Genomic DNA, 20,712 nt, shown 5'->3' with positions numbered 1-20,712 from the left:
ATTTTCAAGAGAATTGAACATATATTCAGTCCTGATCTATATTATTCATTATAGTACATACATCTTAATGGTGCATCAAAATCGCATCCATATTTGAAGAAAAAAATTATATGTACGTTATGTGCTTAACAATTCCGTATCATGACACACAAATGCCCGTAAGCGAGTATGCATTGGGACTTTGTTGCATACAGCTACTTTTTTCATCCCTACTCGTCATACTGTTACATGTAAACAAGCCTGGGAAACGCGGTCTCGCCTGCATTACGCAATTCGAAATGATGAAAAATTGAGGTAGGAACATTATTTATAGGCAGGGTGGCCCATTAGCAGGCCCCAAAAAATGAAATCCTCTGAATATAATCAGCATTTTGAAGTGAATATTAACTAAGAATCACCAGAAGAATTATTCACTGTTATTTGTACCACGATCAATAACTTGAATGAAATATGAACAAAGTAATAAAAAAAATTGATTTATTAATTCTCATATTAAGTTGTGAAAACATAATCCAATTCTACTGACCTAAAATGACCTTTGACCTTGTGACCTGAAATATGTGTCATATGACTTGTGATACTTGATAACCCTTGGGTACAAGTTTCATGGAATTTGAACAAACAATTTGAAAATATGCTAAAAATTCAAAATTTTGATGTTGATGCCACAACAAAGTCTAAAATTGTTGACGTTAAATGACCTTTGACCTTAACTTAGTAACCTGAAATTCTACTCACATGATTGGGAATACTTGATAACCCTATAGTTCAAGTTTCATTGACTAAGAACTTATACTTTCAAAATTATATCAAAAATTAAAAAACTTAACCTTAGGTTAAGTTATCGATGATGATGCCACAACATACATGTACAATGTAGTCCAAGTCTGTTGACCTGAAATGACCTTTGACCTTGACTTTGTGACCTGAAATTTTACTCACATAATTGGGGATACTTAATAATTCTATAGTTCAAGTTTCATTCACTAAGAACTTATACTTTCAAAATTATATCAAAAATTAAAAAACTTAACCTTAGGTTAAGTTTTTGATGTTGACGCCGTCGCCGCCGCCGGCGTCACCGGAAAAGCGGCGCCTATGTCTCGCTTTTTGCTACACAGGTGAGACAAAAATGAAATCCACCACAATGTCCTGCATTATATGTGAACAAACCATTATCAAAATTAACAAACATGATCTCAATCTCAAAACCAATGGGATTTGTATGAGGTAGCACTGCAATCAAAGCTTCAACACCAAATATTAATAAAAAAAATTAAACTACAATATTGTAAGCTATTTTATAAACCACTGATGCCACTAAATGATGTATTTGTACAGGGATATATCGAATCTGTCAAAAGACAAAATATGTTTGAAACTCCAAAAAGTAGACATAATTTTCTCATTTGTCACTATTAAAGCGCTTATACATGAATATTACATTATATATTAAAAATTACCCTTTGGCACCGTAAAATAATTCTGTAAATGCCATTAAAATATTTATACAAAGTGCATGTAGCTACTGTCTATACAAAATAACAGTCATATATTACATTACATTACTTGAAATAAAGCAATAATTAGCTTCGTATCAATCAAGGTTTTTTGTACCAATTTTGTCTACAAAAGTGTGAGGGAATTTTTTACTTCTTTGGTACATGCAAGGATTTTTGTTCAGGGGTGGAGCTTTAGCAGGTAGGACAAAATGAATAGGAAAAATGATATAAAATATTTGACATAGATGAACACCAAAAAATCAAAAGATATGTGATGTATACATTATTACAGATTAACATAAGTCAACATGCATTTGCAATTTAGCTACCCTTTAATATGAGTGTCTGATACAGACATATCAATGAAATATTACATACATGTACAATGTATGTATGAACTTGGCATTGTATGCTACTTTGTTCGCTGAGGATTTACCAACTTTGGGTACGCGCTGCGCTCAATTATCCTTCATCTCGTACGTCACAAGGAAAGCGGCACAAAGTGATGCTAGAAAAGACATGATGGCAGCAGACACGACGATGGTGACGTGGGACCCTGCGAGCTGGATCAAGGGACCCATCGCGGCCGACACCGTGATCTGAGAAATAAACACCTGGATGTCGACACAAGCCATGTCTGTACCAAGCCCTCGAGGGAGCCCTCCTTCTGGATGTTTGTACTGGAGGCAAAAGAAAAGCACACAATTGAATTTTAGTTCATTGCATTTTCAAGTTTCATGCTGCCGAATATTTTGACTCCTGATTAACACTACATTATATTTATGCAATTACAAGGAAGTCACATAAAAATGGCTGCCATTAAGAATTTTGCCACTGTTTCCGGTTTGATCGTACCAGGGGAGTGTTTCACAAAGACTAAAATCAACTTTAATTTGGACTAAACTATGACAGGCTGTTCATGCAACTCTTTGCTCTCACCATTATGATCTTTTGATAATATTTTTCCTTCAATAATAAATTGTAAATTCTGTAGATTTGTGACCATGATTTGTATGTCCCTTGAGAGACCAATGCCAGAAAATGGTGGGAGCAAACAGTGGTATGAACGGCCTGCCATAGTTAAGTCCAACTTAAGTCTTTATGAAACACCCCCAAGGATTTTCTATCTCAAATACGCTCTTGGATAAAAAAATGCTTACCTTTTCACATTTGTGGTAGATAGCCAGTACGTTGTAGGGTATCGTCATGACGACCACCGTGTCTATCCCGAGTCCGCAGCACAAGAAGAGGATGGCATAGGGATGGTTGGTGAGCATCGCCATGGCACCGCATGACACAGCAAAGAAGAAGTGACCAGCCACCAAGATGAACTTCTGACTGAAATGGCGTTGTATGACGGTCATGACCACTGGGGACAAAGAGAGAGATGGAAGGAAAGAAAAAGAAAGGGAAAGATGGATAAAAAGACTGTCAAACTCTGGTAAAGGTGAAAAATAATTTGTGTGCTTTGACATTCTTTGTATGGAAGACTATCATATATAGAGTAGAAATGTGTATAATATTAAACAAATAACATTTTTAGCTTTTAAAGTTAAGACCAAACTTTCGAGCCACATGTGCATGTATTCCTCTGTGCAGCCCTGTTTTACTGTATGTGATTTGCAGCAAGATTTGGCCCCATGATCTCTTTAAATTGTCATGATTTAAAAATCTATAAAATAACATTATCTACAATTGTTTCTTTCACATATTGCAAGCACATATGGCTAGAAGTCAACTGTATGAATAGATTTGAACTGTAGTTTGACCTTGGATTTTCAAAAATTTATTTTAGGCATTTCTTCTTCCCCCTCCCCCCCCCCCCCCCCCCCCCCCCCCCCCATGTCCCCCTTTGAAATGTGAGATCATTGCATATCACAACAAATGATGGAATAAATACAACAAATAACAGTCTGTCAAATCAAGACAAGACAACTAGAGTTGTTTTTCAAATTCTGTTTGAAGGGCCTCACCAACTTTTGTCTATTGACCAAAAGTGCCTTTTAATACATACATGTACATCTACATGTACATAATAGACATATTAGCTTATATTATACGGTATGTACTTACAATTACAAAAAGGGTTACTGGTGATATGACCTATAGGGAAGAGGGGTTGCCATTCATTGTCAGCTAAACAATGGTATTTATTTTGTATAATTCAACATGCACAAATACACAAAAAGAGAAAGAGGTGACCTTTTGGGGCAAAGTACATGTATGTTTTATTGTTATTACATGATATGAGTTTGACTGGTTTCTTTATCCCTTTTTCATAAGCTTTTTTTTTCAATTTGGGCATCTATGCATGACAGTATTCTTGTATATGTTCATCATAATGAATTTCAATGAAAATATTTGTGTGTGCGTGCAGCTAGGAGGCTATCCATGGTTTATCATGATAAATGTGGAAGTTACTTGCAAAACTTTTCCATTGTGTTCTCTTAACAGATCTCTTTGCAGTTTTCAAGAGATCTTTGGAGTTTGCTGAGTTGCCCTTTACTCCTGTTTTATAATTTGAAATAATAAATTTCTCCTGTTTTGAATGAAAAAAAAAATAGCTATTATTCTTTTTGTTTAATATATATTTGGGCCATCTTTTCTTGTAACCTAACAATTTCACTTCAAATTATAAACTGGAATTCAATCAAATTCTTCTTTTTTTAATGGCACATCAAAACCCTGATGATCTATCTATTGTGTTTGGAGGGGGGGACTAGGGTGTCACACAGATTTTGTTTTCCTTGACAGATTTGTTTTGTTTATTGGTACACCTAAAAACATGATCACCTACCTTTTTTTTGGCTGTCACATAACTTTCAAACTCTCCCCCTACCCCCCCCCCCCCCCCCACTAACAGAATATTCTTATTCTTCATGTACTCATATTCATGCCAAGTTGAAGCAAAGTTTAAATGCCGACGACCTGAACACTTGACATTTCATGAACTTTTTTTGTTAGACAGGAAGACTTAAACAAAATGCCCTACATTTACCAATGGTTTCAACTCTTTCATGAACCTTGTTTAAAGACAGATAAGGAAACAGACTTTGAGATCAAGTATATTTACCATTGAAATCTATTTGTTCTACTTACAGTAAAGGCTCTCACATAATTGCAGGACACAGTATATGAAACCAGAGCGATTTTTTTCTTTCCCTCTTTTTTAAATACTGTTTTCCTTTAAGTTGAAAAGCAAGTGGCATTGAAAACAAGTACATGTAACTGCACACATAAAGGGTCCTACATGGATGTATACTGAGTCTAAGCCTTATACAAAAATGTAAAGCGCAATAGCTACATGTAGGTTTACTACACCTGGCTGGTTTACTACATGTATGTAATATGTGGATGAGGTGTTTAAAATGTAGTTCAAGTAAAATGATATCACACTGAAAGTGTACCAATCACAAAAACATGTTTTGCTCTTGATGAAAGGGGTTTGATCTACAAAGCTGAATTCAAAATATGAGCTTCATTTCTACAAAGACAAATTGCAATTCAAATACATTCTATATAAAGTGAACAGTAACATGTCTTGTTGAGTAGACAAGCATGTGTACGAGTGCGAGAGGAACCCAAGTCTGATTTGACTTGTCTTGGATCCAGATAGCACTTTGTGTCTTGTGATCTAAATATGTAGATAAAATTAAAGGGTGGTAATTGCCTATTTCCGTAAATGACCTACAAGTAATCCTGCCTTTCCAGTTCTCATGATAAGTTGTTTATTTTCCTGCCCATGGGTCGTTCTGAAATAATAAAACCACTGCTTCTTCAGACTAAATTGAAAAGCAGACATATTTACATGACCGACTGTCAACATCTGACCTATTGTAAACTCTTAATGCCAGACAAACTTTTCTCGGGAATTTTACAGGAATAGTTGAAGTTTATGAATGCAATTTCGATCAATCAGATGGCTGGATTTCTTAAGTAAGGTATATAAATGCTTATAATAACCAAACATTTTGCAGACTATGGAAATTTTGTCCACTGTGCAGGTATACATGATGAATGAAAAACAATGAACAACGAGATCCCATGTTGTCATTTCTTGTGGACTTTCCATCAACGCAACTTCCTTAATTTCATTCAAAACAAGGATTGCTTGAAGAAAGAAAAGGATATTAATGATCACCAATAATCTCCTGCTAATCACCCATTAACCAATTTTCATTTTCTTCAAAGTAATGGCTTTACAAAGGCATTGTGAGGAAATGTGTAAGTGGTGCTATAGGGGTTGGAAAGCATCCTGTTATTAGTTAGGACACAATCGCAGCCATGTGGGAAAGGAATGCTATCGCTAAATAACTTCCTAAACAACTTCCTGCTTCTCCAACTAATTACACAACAGGTTTTCAAAATCAACCTGACTGTTTATGTTGATGCCTATCGTGCTATTATGGAAAGAAAAAAAACTGTTCAACATTTTGACTTGGTCTGTGTAAGCATTCTTAAGGCAAGCAGTTTTATCATTAAAACATATTTCTTGATATCACAAAATCGAATTCGTGATATCACAAATTCAATTCTTGATATCAAGAATTACCATTGCTTTACAGTTTACAACGTAAAATTATTTCTTGATAACAAGAATTGATTTCTTGATATCAAGAAATATGTCACAACTCGCCACAACTCGAGGCTCCAACTCGGCTAAGTGGGAGCCCTACTTTAGGATCAGGTTTACATACATGTACATGTACATGTAGATATCTTGTTTGGTGGAGGAAGGAAGCTAGATGATAGGTTACTGCAGGAAATTGACCGCAGAGCACCTGTTGCACATGTCATACAACCATGCTGACCCATATATCAATATATCCTTCATTTAGTTTGGAGCGATCAGGACTGTTGACTTGCCCCTGACATCTCGTTGCATGTCTGCAGAACACGTTATGGACTTACTGGCAAGCCAATGAACTCCTGAACTACATGTATGACACATCATCAAGCTGCTAACAACAATTGCTTCCAGATTGATAGCCTCAACAAATCAATTTCCTATTAAACCCAAACCCTGGCCAAAAACGTTGTACCTACATGTACCCTTAATCCTAGCCCTAACCATTACCTAAACACTCAATTAGAACCCTCATCCTACCTCTCTGACGAAATGAAGCCCAAGACAATTGACATCGCAACATATTTCTACTCGATACACTTCTTCCTGAAAGGTTTTACTCACAAATAAGCTCCAAATTTGGGGGAAAAAAGAGAAAAAATTCAATTCCTAATATTGAAGTTAATGTTTCTGCTGGATTCTTACATTTACACAACAATGTAGGGTCAAACGCTACATTGGTCAATCAGTAAGCTTCTTTCAGACAAAGCAAACTACCTCAGAAACACAAATTGATGCAGCAAAATAAACTGTGTCTTTTAGCACAGATAATGGTCCTTTGCTGCACGCAGATATATTTTTTAAATTCACTTGATATTTATTGACACAAAAATCTTAATCTTGCCGTGGGGTTTCTTCTTTTTTATTTGGTAGCAGTTCACTGCATAATGAGTGAAATCAGGGGGAAAAATACACAGGGACTCGGGGCGAATTAGCCCCTGAAATGCCCAAAAGAGCCCCCGAAAGTTAAAAAAAGAGCCCTCAAAATTCGCATAGAGTTCAATGCAAAACAAATTAAAGAGTGTTACTTTCATGCAAGCAAGCTTGAAAAGTAGCCCCTGAAATCTTGTTATTAATTTTTTCCCTGTGTGAAGTAGACACATGTCAATCCAATACTTACATCCCATTGCAAAGGAAGAGAAGGAGTAGACACAAAGTCCCCAACTGCCCATCTTGACTCCCTCTTCATACAGAAGATACGCTTCCGTGCCTGGCTCAGCTCCCGGGTCACCTGGTGAATTCAAAGGGTGTGGCACAGTGATAAATACATTACCGGTATGTTTTTATGTGCTTTGCAGATTTATCATTACCCTCTGCAACAGATCCAGGCCTGCCGGTACCCATGTATGCACATACTTCACTCACTGGGGAGCATTCAAGCTAGACACCATTTAATAGGCAATCACACCTCCATATTTCTTTCTTTTTTCTCATACATCTTTTTATTCATATTTTCCAAACCCCCAAAAGTTGCCTCTCAGATTTTTTTTCCTTTTCAATATTGAGCTTCATTTTCAAGTTCTTACCATGATACACAGCTTGGGCCACAAAGTCTGTGAAGAAACACAGCAGCGTGATGATGCCGGCCCATCCCAGGAAGTTGATCAAGCTCAGAAACCTCAGCTCCTTGGGCATGTAGATTGTTGAACGAAGCAACTGCAGTACAGACGGGGGCTGACCCTTATTATCATCATCATCATCACTCTCTCCAACCTCTTCGTCATCACCACAGTTGATCTCAACAGACGGGTTGGAGATGCAGATGGCTAGGGATTGGCTGCTGTTGTTGCACTGGTCCATGGTCGTGTTATGACTGAAAGAGCCTGCTGGCATTTTGGCTGTTGCATTCAAGAGGTCCTTCATATCATCATTGGGGTTGATCTTCAAAATGCAGTTGCTACTAGTTGTTGAGCCCGCTTCTGATTTCTTTGAAGATGCTTTGACTTTCTTTTTAGGAACAAAGAGTTTTCTATCACTATTGCCACCACTGCTTGCATTGTGTCCACTGGACAAACTGTCCTTCCCTTTGGAAATTCTTTGCTTCTTAAATTTCCCACAGGATCTTATATGTTTATGGGGTTGTTCCCCATTGCAATATAAATGACTGCCCTCATCAACATCATCACCTGACAAGGTAGTTCTTTCAACAGATTCTTGTGTCTTGTCCCCAGTTGGCTTTTTCCTGTAGAACCACTTGATGAAACCCCAAAGGCTACACATCTTCCTCTTTCCCACATTTTGGGACTTCCCGTCTGCATCAGCAGAAACCTTTCTGGCAGTTCTTTCATCCCCACTATTGCAGGGGACATACTTTGTGTCCGATGGACTCAAGGACGGGGGCCTCCTCAATGGTATCTCTGGTATGCTTGTTAGAGTGAGGATGAGGGGGATCAGAAAAACGATGACATTAAGAAGGAAGACAACGCGTAACTGACTCCCAAGGGCCTGTCCGAAGATTGTCTTTTCCCAGTTGATGGCGATACAGGTGTAACCAAGAGCCCCACCAATACCTGATAAAAAGGTATTGATATACATGCATTCAATTAGAAAGGTCAGGGTAAATAATACTTGATACTATCTCCAAGAGAATTTAAAAGAGCAAGTAGTGAAATCTAAGTTAATGAACAAATACAGAATGAACATTCACAAGATAAATTACACTTTTTTTCATATTTGTGTCATTATAGATGGCAAACAAAACTTTCAATGACACTTACTCCACAAATCATTTACTCATTTCTGTTCAAAGAAGATAACTTTATAAAGTAACTCTTGGAACGAACACCTTGGAAACCACAAAATGGAAAGAAGCTACATCAAAACTACATATATATGAGGCTAAACATGAACAGCTTTCACAAGGATATTTAACAAATGCAAAGTTTTAAAACTAATTAATCTACTTGCCTAAATCAATCAACCAGTCAATTGCCTGGGTCCAATATAAAGGGGAAAAAGCTTCTGTTTGGGGGATGGATTGGTGATGGGCGAATATAACACACAGTCCTTCATAAAAATGTTTGAAACAAATTAATACCTCCCAGAGTACTCCGCATGCTGAGAGCAAGCTTCAAGTCATCCAGGTTGCAAGTGTCCATTAGATAAGCCTTAAAGGGAGAGGTGCAGCTGTCAGCACCTAAGTCTGTCACCACCACTCCAAGCACCGTGATGGCTATACCCCACATCGTGGCTGTAGTTGCTGCAAGAATCAGAAGAGTAAGGCTTTGTTCTCAGATGGAATCAATGTAAATGCTCAGATTTAGTAAGACAGGACTTAGGCGCGACCTCACGTTCAAGTCGTGTCTAACTAAACAGTTGTTTAACTTTAGTCATGACTTAAGTTAGACAAGACTTCAGAATACGGGCCACAGACTTTGGATTCCATTCCCTTGTTCTATATTATATAATGAAAAGACCCAATATATGCAGGGGAATTTACTTGAAGGCCTGTGTGCATGCACTAATGTAGAGCATGGATGAATGAATTAGTCTGGAAGTATACTTTAGTATTTGGCAATGAGTGATTAAAACATGTGGATGATTTAGAGCTTACCATCATCTTTGCTGATCAGGACACCCAAGTCTGCACTGTTCAAGTACAGTGCTGTCCCTATCATGACAAAGATCCCCAGAATCAGGATGAAAGGTCTTCTCTGGCCCATCGGACTGCGACACCTGTCACTCGCCGACCCAATGAGAGGGGCCAGGATCAGGCCCAGGATGGGTGCAAGAAACCATGCAAGACCATAGAGATGATCAGGTAGGCCCAACTGAAGTAAGATGGGTGTCACCAGCGCACCTTCCGTTGCAAAGCAGAAGTCCAGGCCTAGCTGGACGGACGACTGCTGGAGGAGCTGGTACCACTTCCGCTTTGGATTTGCAGGCAACACGGATTCTTTCGGTGGTGTTCCGAGAGTACACGGTGGTCTTACCAGTTTGTGGCTGGCTAAACTCAACGTGCTACCTAGCCCTGCGTGGTTCCTTGGAATCTGAAGGAAGCGGTTATGCAACGGGAAGTGACTCCCTGCTGAAGGTAAGGCTCCTGTAGAGCTTGCCATGACAGGGCTTGTTCGCAGAAGACTTCCATCACAAAGGGACATTGTCTCGACCGACTCGTCGCATTCAGTACTCACAGAAACGAGAGGGAAGGATGACCTCCGTCTCATTGACCTTGTCAGCTGTGTCTCTGCAAAGACCTCTTCATCAGATTTAGTTCTTGAATTGTCTTTATCTGACTCTATGGATGCTATTTTAGACTCCATTGATGAACCGTCTATACTTTCTAATTCTTCCATTTTGATCTCCTTTACACCCTCAGGCTCAAGTCAATTAGATACTGCTTAGCTAGAAGAAAGAGAGAAAAACAGAACATTATTTTACCTTTCACAACACTGTACATTCATAAAAAATGGAATATTCATTGATCAAGTAATTCCTACAAAAATGAAATTAAACAATGAAAACCAATTTTTAAATAAATCCTATTTTTAAAATGAAAATTTTATGAAAATGAATATGTTTGAGTAAAATTAGCATTTGTATTACACTGGCATGCACTCCAATATATCCACTGCTAAATATAAGCAAATATTAATCGACGAGGGTAATGGTACAAACTTTCATCGCCGAGGTGATCTCGGGGCTACTATCATCCCGAGCCGCAAGGCGAGGGATGATGGTAGCCCCGAAGATCACCGAGGCGATGATAGTTTTAGCGTATAGGGCTGTTCTGTCTCTAAAGAGAGAGCCGACCTTACCCAAATCAGAGGCTAACGAACGAAAGAGACAGAAAAATTTGGTCTAGTATTTGTAGATGCATGTTTATATTCCAGATCTGTGACGTCAAGCGATAAGTGAAACTGAAACTGGGGAAGTCAAGGAGGAATAACACACCAGATCTATAGACCCGAGAATAAATCTGTAGATCCCTCTAGACCTAGTAATTTAGTCTTTCAATTCACCAACATTGTATCTGCCGTTGCCAGTAGACGTACATACATACATACATACATACAGAGCGAGTCTCAGCTCAACGCCTCAACCACTGACCTCTATACACCTAGCGAATGCTTGCCTCACCTTACCGTTCCTAGCCACTGCACTGTAGGCCTATTGTTCTGTCTAGCTATAGCCAGCACCAGACAACTTGTAAACAAAGAAGAAACCTACCATTTATATTGCTTTATTTACGGTTTAAAAATCTTTTCCAAGTGGAAACAACTTACCAAAAGGATCTCTAAACCTGTTAATGACCACCTATTAGCAAAGCATAGATTTGGAATGAAGAGAAAGTTATAAAAATGAGAATTACCTGATGTAAACAAGAAATAATTGCGTCGACCATCTTCAGACTTCACCGTTCAATCTGCGACCGAGGTCGCGACGGCTAAATAATAGAGCACGCACTGTTATGTTAATCGCGATCAGCTGATCAGAATTAGTCTCAGTCAAGGCATTTATCAAAGGACTCTTTTATGGATACAGTTTTCAGCCCATCATGTTTTAAAATGTTAATTTATGTGTATGTTGTATTGTATTACTATAATATCCTTATCTTTTACATTTTAAGATCAGGAAATCACCTCTACTTCAAAAGAGAAATTTAGGAACTATGTCAACCATTTACTTATGTATAATTTTTTATTGTTAGTGCTCATCTATTTATTTATTTACTTTATACATGTATACCAATGTCTACCGGTATCTATAGTATACGTCTATTCATGTATTTGTTTTATTTTTTATTTTTATTTTTACAATTTAAATTTTCAACTCTTCATGATTTGAGAACCCTGTAGTGGAGTTTCCAGAAATGTATTCTAAAAAGTAGGTGCAATCTTCGCTGTCGGTAGAGACAACTTTTTTCAAATTACTCTAGCAATGATATATAATCGATGACGAAAATGATCATTTCATATGAGAAGATAATTATTTAAAATCACATGTTTCTGTATGGCGGGAAGATCCCCTCCCCCTCCTCAAACACCGTATACCCTTAGCTTCTCATTACTGCGTGCAAATCTGCCAAGAATCCACACACCTATGTGCGGAAGAGCTCTCTTTTGACGTTCTTTACAAAGTGCCATAGGCTTGAGCCTAGCCTATACCCACTTTACAAAGGTTGCAACAAGGTTGCCGCAGCAGCATGAAGGTGGAGACAAGGACAGCCATTCAAAAGACAAGCTCGATAATATATTCAAATTTATGGATTGTTATTATTTTCATGAAATTTGACAGGAGCAATTTGTTAGGAGCAATGGCTATAGATGACTTCCCTCTTGATTAAATCTTGATTCACATTCAGAGTGATTCGTAAGAACTTTGGGTTGTACATGCAGTGGCGGATATTAGGTTTCTCATGCCGGGGGGGGGGGGGTGCACTCTGACAAGCAACCAACAGAGAGGGGGAGAGAGTAAAGTGAGTGAGAGAAAGAATGAGAGAGGGGAAGAGAGAGAGCGAGAGAGAAGCGGGAGGAGAGAGGAGTATATATATGAGAGGAATAGAAGAGATGAGAAGGGGTGAGTGGGAGGGACAGATCGAGGAAGGGCCAAGGCTGTTCTTGATTTGTCTTCTTCATAATTAAATATACATACTGTTCCGACCCTTGCTAGACTGGCAGTTGTTCCATTTTATTCAAACTAACTCTACACATTAATCACTTATGTTTTTGTTGTTAATTGACAATTGATTTGTTGATTTCTACATTATCTTTTTAAACATAAATTATATGCATGCATGTGCATAAATGTAACATTCACATTTTATTAATTAACATAATACATAAACCTGAGTTGTCTTATGTAAGAATATAAATTCCCACAGAACCCAACGAAACTTACACTGATTATACAAATAAATGACTGATGTATAGGCCTACTAAACAATTTTGGTAGAAAATTTATAGTGGCCGAGTAATGAGCATAGAAAAATAAGGAAATCCGGGTAAGTAGGCCCGCGACACCATTGTGCTCAGTTACACAGATCACTATGTGCAAATGGGAGTTGTGTTTTTGTTATCAAAGACGATTGATACCCGGAAAGTTTTTGTGCGTTTGTTTTTATTTCACTGGTTCTCTCAAAATACGATGCCCTGTTACCAGAGCTCATGAGCTTTAAAATACTATGTCAATTTTGCAGCCAACATCAAATTCTGTAGAACTTTGCAGGAATTGTTGAAATGTCATGTATGTTCAATCTGTGAAATTTAAACGTTAGCAGTGTCCTAATATAATATTCAAATTATGCAAGGAAATCCGTTTACTTGCGTAAACTTCACTGTCAGACACTATTGAGTGACTGACTGGCTTTTTTGCTTCTTTGGTAATAACATACATAAAATGAGCTGTAAAGGGTACATGAGCATTTGTTTGTTTCAGTTTCAAGTTTTATTTCTGCATTTTCCATAAACAATAAAAAAAAAAAATAACAATGAATACATTTTAGCAATATAATGATAAGTAATACAAGTAGTAATTCACAAATAAATAAATATAAATAATCAATAGTACAATTAATCGTATTTGAAAAGAAAGAAAAGGGGGAGAATGCAGAAGACCGATATCGTAAGCAGAGCTTGAAATGATACCGGCCTTACAAAAGGAGGAGAGGAGACAGGAAGAAAGAGCGGGTGAAGTGAGTGCTGTGCAAAGTGAAGAGTGCACTGCGCGAGCTCCTCAATCTATCAAATAATTTCCTTTTTATATACAAATAAACAATGAATATTTATATTAAAACAAAGTACATGTAGTATATTATGACCAGAATCTAATTTTCATACCTTAACAATAAATATTCTTTCATCTTCACTTTAAAGGAAACAAGTGTCTAACAATAACCCACTTCTTGTATATATGGCCAAAATTAAATCTTTGCGCAGCATAAAACGTACGACCATTCGGTACAATGGTCTGAAAATCATTACATACTGCATGGCTCTATAGCTCTTAAGTCGATTCGACAACTAATAGTCGGTATTTTCCATCTCAAAGACATTTTCAAGCCCCCTTTTTTAAAGAAAAGTTCTAAATTATTATTATCTTTCACATGCCGTTGGAATTTAATCTTTTCTTTTGTTGGGCCTGCAAATGGGACGTATACCTTGAAATGAAATTTTACTCAAAACGACAATGTAATATGAAGCTGCGATATTTTCACAATAATAATTGTACGTGTTTACCTTAATTTTCCCCAAAAAACGCATACAAATTCAATATGTAAATAATTATTTCCAAAACTAATTCCACCAATTACGACTCGTTCAAATATCACGAGGTACACTTCTTCAATGTAAATGAATGACAACAAATTAATCAGAATTAGAATCAGAATTAGAATTAGATTTAGAATTGTAATTTTTTTTAAAGCTTTTAGTGTTCTTTACGTGGGAGGGGGAGGGGGGAGGCGGGGCGACTTATAGATGAATCTGCTTCTCCTTGCCCCTACCCCCTTCACTACTTCACCCTACTTCATTGTAGTTCATCTTTAGTAATGTTCAAGTGTCCTCTGGTCTACACGACCGCTCACATTCATTGGTTGAGTTCAATAAACTGAATAGGTCTTTGCCATGGAACGTCTTTCAACTTCGGATGTAGACCGAACCCGGCAGTTGTCGGCCAGTAAGCACGCCCTCTCGTGTTCAATGTACGTGAAGCATGAACAAAATGGATTTGTGAAACACCACCGGGCACAGCGGATCAGGGACGAAACTGTGAATGACGACAGCACGTGATCATCGACGAGCGTTTTATCTGCTAAAAGTCTGAAGTTGGCAGATTGAGATTGTCCTAAATGAAAGAAATTCCTAAGCAATAATATTCATATTAAAAGAAAGATAAAGGAAAGAAAGAAAGGAAAGAAGGAAGAAAGAAAAAATAGAAAAGAAAGACAATTTTATAATCTACTGGAAATAATGTTTAACAAAAATACCCAAAAAACGTCCACAACAGGCAACTAATACATCGACAATAACTTTAATGGGGCGGGTGTCTAATATCCACCTGACCCACCTCAAACTCAATTCTTTTGTTCTGGTTCTGTCGACGCTTCGGTATAGCTAAATAATTTCTGACGGATTTTGGATATCGGACAAAATCAATTGCTGACAAGTAAGCTGTGTTTTTTTTGTTAGTGTTAAATTTTTGGTAAAACAAGCAAATAAAAATGCATATTAATTTTGATGGTTTCACCTAAGTTTGCCAACGAGATAAAAGAACAAAAGAATGGAGTTTCGCCCCTGTAGTGACACCCCCCCCCCCCCCCCCCCCCCCCCCGCGCTCTATGTTGACTTTTTGACACAGTAGACTAGTGTTTACCTCGATTACGATCAAAAGGGGTTGAAGTCGAAGATAGTGCCCGGGCTTTATGTGCGGCGGATGTTGCAGAAGTTGCCTCGGTTTTTGATACAGGGTTGGTCGTAGTTACCGGTTCTGAAAACACAAACATTTAAAATGTAGAAAATTGTGGTAATATTCCGAACTTTGAATTGATTTTTATTTTCCAAGAGAGGCTATAAAGGCACCTCTAAAACACTAAACAAGCTGCCCTACGGCGCCGCAAGCAGTCAGGAAAGAATTACAACCGTGATCGCACAGACTTTCAAGTAATCATTTTAAGAGCATTTCAATAGGCTAATGTGTTGCATGTAGAAATTTTGTTTTACTATAATATGTCATTGTCATGTTCACAATATTTCAAAAGGCATGAAGTTCGCTACTGCCTGTATTGACCGAGTGTGAACACTGCAAGAACGAAATGGCGGCGAAATGGTTGCGGGTGTTGTTAAAAGTGGTATTTCATTCTGCTATTAACCGTGCTTCGTCGGATAGTCATGTGTCAAACAACTAAACTCACCGCTCTCCTTTTCACAAATGTATCGGTTGCTAATAGAACAGTTCATGTTGATCCATTGGAACGTTTCTGCTGCTCTCATTAAGTAACAGATCCCCCCGTCATCAAAAGCAGAGGAACTCCTATCTCCTAAGTTTTCATAGGGCAGTCCTGAGCCATCTAGCCAGGCCAATCGGGTCAGACCTATCCAATAACTATCCATGTCGTTGTCGTCATCGCCATCGTTGCTGTCGTTTTCATCGTCGTAATCACTATTGTCGCTGCCACCACCACCACCGTCATCGCTATCGTCGCTGTCATCACTATCGTCGCTGTCGTCGCTGCCGCCACCACTATCGTCATCGCTGCCATTACTATCGTCACTGTCGTCGCTGCCACCACCACTATCGTCATCGCTTTCGTCGCTGCCACCACCACTATCGTCATCGCTATTGTCGCTGCCACCACCACTATCGTCATCGCTATCGTCGCTGCCACCACTACTATCGTCATCGCTATCGTCGCTGCCACCACCACTATCGTCGCTACCACCATCACTATCGTCATCGCTATCGTCGCTGTAATCGTTTTCGGCGCCGTCGTCTCTCGGCAGGTTGTCGGCTAAGAAGATTTGTTCTTGCTGAGATCCTATGTAGACCAGGTGCATTCCAAGATTTTCGCATGATGCTTTGGACGAGTAGAAGTCCCTCTTGCTGGTGGAGAAGTGATAGCAGGAGCCGCCGTGTTCAATGTAACCTGAATGATCACAAGCTGTAAGGGAAAGTAGACGAAGAAAACACGGTTTTGATAGGATTGATGGTGGGATGCGAGGAATGAGTGGGTGGAGCAGCTAGGTGGAGAAATAAAAAGGGAGAGAGATCCGCCCGCACACCGCATGTCATCTTTAGTTTATCTCTGTGATGGGCTTCATAGCCCCTCTGAAATGGAAAGGAGGAGGAGAAGAAGAAGAAGAAGAAGAAGAAGAAGAAGAAGATGATGATAGATAGATAGGACTTGATTACCGACCAATTACATCCCATAACGGCAACAATAACAACAACGAAAATAGCCAGGGTTAGCCATCCTTAGACCTCCCCTCCCTGTAATCAATTATTGGAATCAACAAAATTGATTACAATATTATTATTGGAAGAAAAACGGAGTAAAAGTGTAAGCTTCTTAGACATAAATTAGCTCGCCAACTCTATTAACAATTCTTCAAACCCACTTTGTGAAAGATAGTAGCAGGACCCATCGAACTCAATTTGATTGCTGTCACACGCTGCAAGACAGGGAGAAAATAAGAAAGAGAGAGAGAATTTTGGTCTAGTGGTCAGCTTTATAATTCGCATCTTTCGGATAGGTTGGAATTCGCTAGAGGTAGGGGCATCGAATAGTAGTAATACCTTAAGATTCTTTAATTGCCACCAATTGTAATAAAGAACATTTTAATGAATCGGACATTCTCTTCGGGAAATGAGAGAAAATTCAGGGTCAACATAAAACATAATACCGACAATATTAGTACTTAAAAAGGCCCTAATATACACAGTAGCAGCAGAACAAACACTAACAGTAACACTCTCGTCGTATGTGAAATCATCTTTACGAAGGGTCATTTAGGCAGTTGGAACAACACTCTCCCTGATCAGACACTGCCAGAAGCCAAGAGAGAGAGCACTGTTTTTTCCGAAGAGGAATTAGTTTTTCCGAATGTTCGTAATTCCCAAGTTTATGGTTCCGATACCTTACTTCACATTCAAGAGGGCTCATAATTCTGAAGTAAGTTGTTCCGAAAATAAAAATAAGGTACGAAATTAGAAAAGGAAATAGGGTTTATAATACCTAAGGTTCCAATCCCGAAAATGATAGGCCCTATAGAGTTCACGTTCACTACATCTTCGGAATTATGAACCTTCGGATTTAAGAATCTTCGGAAAAAGGAACCTTGCGGATTATAAACCTTCGGGAAAATGACAGTAAAGATTAACTTTTTATCGCGGGAAGGGTTGGATTCTTACCCCTGCAAAATTCCGGTCGGATAATCAGTAAGAAGTGATGACTGATCAGCACCAAGATAACCCAAAGAAAAGATGATTCCATCTGCCGATAAACAAAAGAATAACAACAAAGTAAGAGAGTACAAGCAACCGAAAAGAAAGAAAGAAAGAAACACGTTCAGAAACGGTAACGTTGTTGGAGATTTATTTTTTATTTTAAAAACGTAATTTTTTATTAAATAAGGTAACATATTATATTCCTTTTAGTGTACTAACCCTCTAACATGCAAACAATCCTGAAAAATTCTCAAACCACAAAGATATTTATGGTTTTCTTCGAAGGCGACACTGTGCAACACCCTCGAACAATAAATTCTCCCAATCAATTTTTGAAATGTCCCAACCGTTTTTCCATGAAAATAAGACATAAAAAACAGGCTTTTAAAAATCTTTCAACATTCAAATGTTAGGAATTGTATAGAGCTAATTCATTGCTATGTGACGATTTACATTCACCTGAAATTTAATTTAGTTATAATGATATAGTTAGAATAACTAAGGAATCGATCAGATCAGCTTTTTCCCAATTGTTATCATTAATAATAGTTTGTTTTCACTCAAACTTTCAGATTATGTTTAATTGTACATTTGCATTGATGTCACTACCTTAGCATCATTATCTCTCATCTGAACAATGTTATCAAATCTTTTCAAACGATTAAAGAATATTGTTGCTGATTCTTATTTTGTCTCCAATTACGGTCGAGTACAATGATCAATGTCAAATATGAGCTTTGCCAGCGTAGATTGAACTTTTCTATTTATTTATTTCAATGGTTAGAATTCAGGAAAGAGAAAACAGCCACCCCATAGGAACATTTTTTTTTTTATTCTAGGGGGATGGGGCTGATGCCTTGTTCATCTCTTCAGTTTCTAATAAATTAAACATTTATGACACATTTTTGGTGAACATTACAAACATTTCATATGCTGGCATATTATGTCTGAATGTGAGAATATCTCACTACCTAATATGAGATGGTGGTTGCCCAAATATCGCAACTTTGAAAGTACCTATGGGGGCCGTTGGAGGGGGGGGGCTGCAGCTCGCTAGCACTCGTATTCTTCAGAACCACCAATAAAAGTTCAAAGTTAATTAATTTCTGCAACCTGACCTAATAAAAGATTGTTTTCAGTCTGGGCGGAAAAATTTATAAATGCTATTTCTATATAATTATATATATAAACATATCAAGAGAATAAAACATACCTCTGCGATTTGCAGCCGTCACCGCATTATTAGAATAATAATTTTGCAGTCCCTCACCTGGTTGTTCTTCATCAGTTCAAATGAAATCTCAACCTCTCTTATCCCGAGTCTCATTCACTGTAACGTTGAACATTTTATTGGCTGTTTTGTAGACCAATGTCTGATCCAATGTCCTTTGATGCATGGGTTACAGAATCATTTGTTGAAACGATATATTTTAATTAAATCTATTACTTACGTCACTTCATACTAAAGTATTTTTAGCTGTCACATTTATAATGAATTATTATAATTGATGGGCATCTGATGAATCAGTTTGAAAGGATATTGTCTGCCGTGATCATTATACGCCGTCTGAATGATAAATTCAAGGTCATGTATAACAATGGAGCTAAAACGTCCAACATGATTGAGCTCATTGGGTTCATTCACACCACCTCAGTCTGACATCTCAGTGTTTTCATGGATATTATGGTGGAAGTCGCTAATACCTTAGTCACACCAACAAGACTATAATATTATTGTTGTACATTACAATTCGTAGTAGGCCTACATGCATATTATTCCAATATTGTTTGTTTGAATTTCCCAATTCTCATCCTCTTCCTCTAACTCTCTATATTTTAATAAGTATTTCATGTAGATTATTATGTATAACATGTCTTTTTTTAAATGGCAACCACAGCAAAAGCCCAGCTCTTGCATAAAGTTTCGCCTCCTTCCAACATTGTAAATGATTTCATCGTTATGTTCTTTTTGATCTCTTGTAAAGGAAATATTGATTGAATTTTGATTGAATTGAATTGAATTGGAATGGAGCTAGTTTGGCGGTGTGACAGAGGTACAATTTGCGTCGCTGTTTTGTAATATAAGGACCATGTGTAAATGACCCTCATGACTGTGAGGCGTATACTTCGAATCATCCTCATGCGATGGTTCAATTAATGTTTGAGGGATAGAAAGAGAGGGATAGAGAAACCTATTAGCCATCAATCATGGAAGAAAAGCCCCTTTTGAGCAGACAATCTAACAACGAAAGTGTTGATGTATAATGGTGGCATTATTTTTTCGGCAAACCTTATAGTTGAAATGAGACAATCTATTTATAATGGAATTCACTATGCTATTCTCCACTGACGTATCAAGGGGGTAGAGGGGTTGAGGGGTTGAGGGGTTGAGGGCCGAAATTGTGCCTCTTGTTGCCATGGTTGCACGCACCCAACCCAGTTTAGACACCATTTAATTCCGTCAAACCATGCAGCATGCCTCCTTTTCCAAATGCACATGAATAGGTATTTCTTGGTGATGTCCGTAACCCCACCCCCCCCCCCCCCCCCAAAAAAAAAAAAAAAAAAAAAAAATCCTCACTGCCCCTGCAGAGGATGGTCAGGAGAAAAAGGATGTTACGCAGGTGTTAGGAGTCGTGAAATTAAGACAAACATAGTAAAGTAAAATCTGATATTCTCTTTTCGAATAATTTGTTACAA

The 20,712-nt window shown here is 38.0% G+C and overlaps 2 protein-coding genes across 4 annotated transcripts; both read right to left on the bottom strand.

The window, feature by feature from the left end:
• Positions 1 to 837: 837 nt before the first annotated feature.
• Positions 838 to 11,565, bottom strand: LOC593620 (membrane-associated transporter protein). Of its 3 annotated transcripts, none has more exons than XM_793091.5 (7): positions 11,441 to 11,550; positions 9,683 to 10,473; positions 9,167 to 9,328; positions 7,656 to 8,639; positions 7,250 to 7,360; positions 2,663 to 2,871; positions 838 to 2,182 (listed from the first exon to the last, which is right to left on the bottom strand). In XM_793091.5, exons 2-7 carry the CDS (start codon positions 10,422 to 10,424, stop codon positions 1,961 to 1,963), a joined length of 2,430 nt encoding a protein of 809 aa, XP_798184.1. In that variant the 5' UTR covers positions 10,425 to 10,473; positions 11,441 to 11,550; the 3' UTR covers positions 838 to 1,960. The 3 variants fall into 3 exon arrangements, with proteins under 3 accessions (XP_798184.1, XP_030842429.1, XP_030842430.1); XM_030986569.1 differs by lacking the exon at positions 11,441 to 11,550 and adding an exon at positions 11,355 to 11,372; XM_030986570.1 differs by lacking the exon at positions 9,167 to 9,328 and having other exon boundaries at positions 11,441 to 11,565.
• Positions 11,566 to 15,423: 3,858 nt separating this feature from the next.
• LOC115924815 (clumping factor A-like) lies at positions 15,424 to 16,995 on the bottom strand. Its single transcript, XM_030987668.1, has 3 exons — positions 16,989 to 16,995; positions 15,980 to 16,726; positions 15,424 to 15,555 (listed from the first exon to the last, which is right to left on the bottom strand). The coding sequence occupies exons 1-3, from the start codon at positions 16,993 to 16,995 to the stop codon at positions 15,431 to 15,433; spliced, it is 879 nt and encodes a 292-aa protein (XP_030843528.1). The 3' UTR covers positions 15,424 to 15,430.
• Positions 16,996 to 20,712: the final 3,717 nt, after the last annotated feature.

The sequence above is a fragment of the Strongylocentrotus purpuratus genome, unplaced genomic scaffold (assembly GCF_000002235.5).
Source record: "Strongylocentrotus purpuratus isolate Spur 01 unplaced genomic scaffold, Spur_5.0 spur5_scaffold_16, whole genome shotgun sequence".
Lineage (NCBI taxonomy): Eukaryota > Metazoa > Echinodermata > Echinoidea > Camarodonta > Strongylocentrotidae > Strongylocentrotus > Strongylocentrotus purpuratus.
Note: the sequence above shows the minus strand (reverse complement) of the source record. Positions and strands in the feature narration are given on the sequence as shown.

Coding starts and splice junctions, on each gene's coding strand:
- LOC593620 (XM_793091.5), bottom strand. CDS start 10,424: ATGGAAGAATTAGAAAGTATAGACGGTTCATCAATGGAGTCTAAAATA. Junction 8,640..9,166: donor CATGCGGAGTACTCTGGGAG/GTATTAATTTGT, acceptor CCTTTTTATCAG/GTATTGGTGGGGCTCTTGGT. Junction 2,183..2,662: donor TCTACCACAAATGTGAAAAG/GTAAGCATTTTT, acceptor TTTTGCCTCCAG/TACAAACATCCAGAAGGAGG.
- LOC115924815 (XM_030987668.1), bottom strand. Junction 15,556..15,979: donor CATTTGTGAAAAGGAGAGCG/GTGAGTTTAGTT, acceptor TTGTGTTTTCAG/AACCGGTAACTACGACCAAC.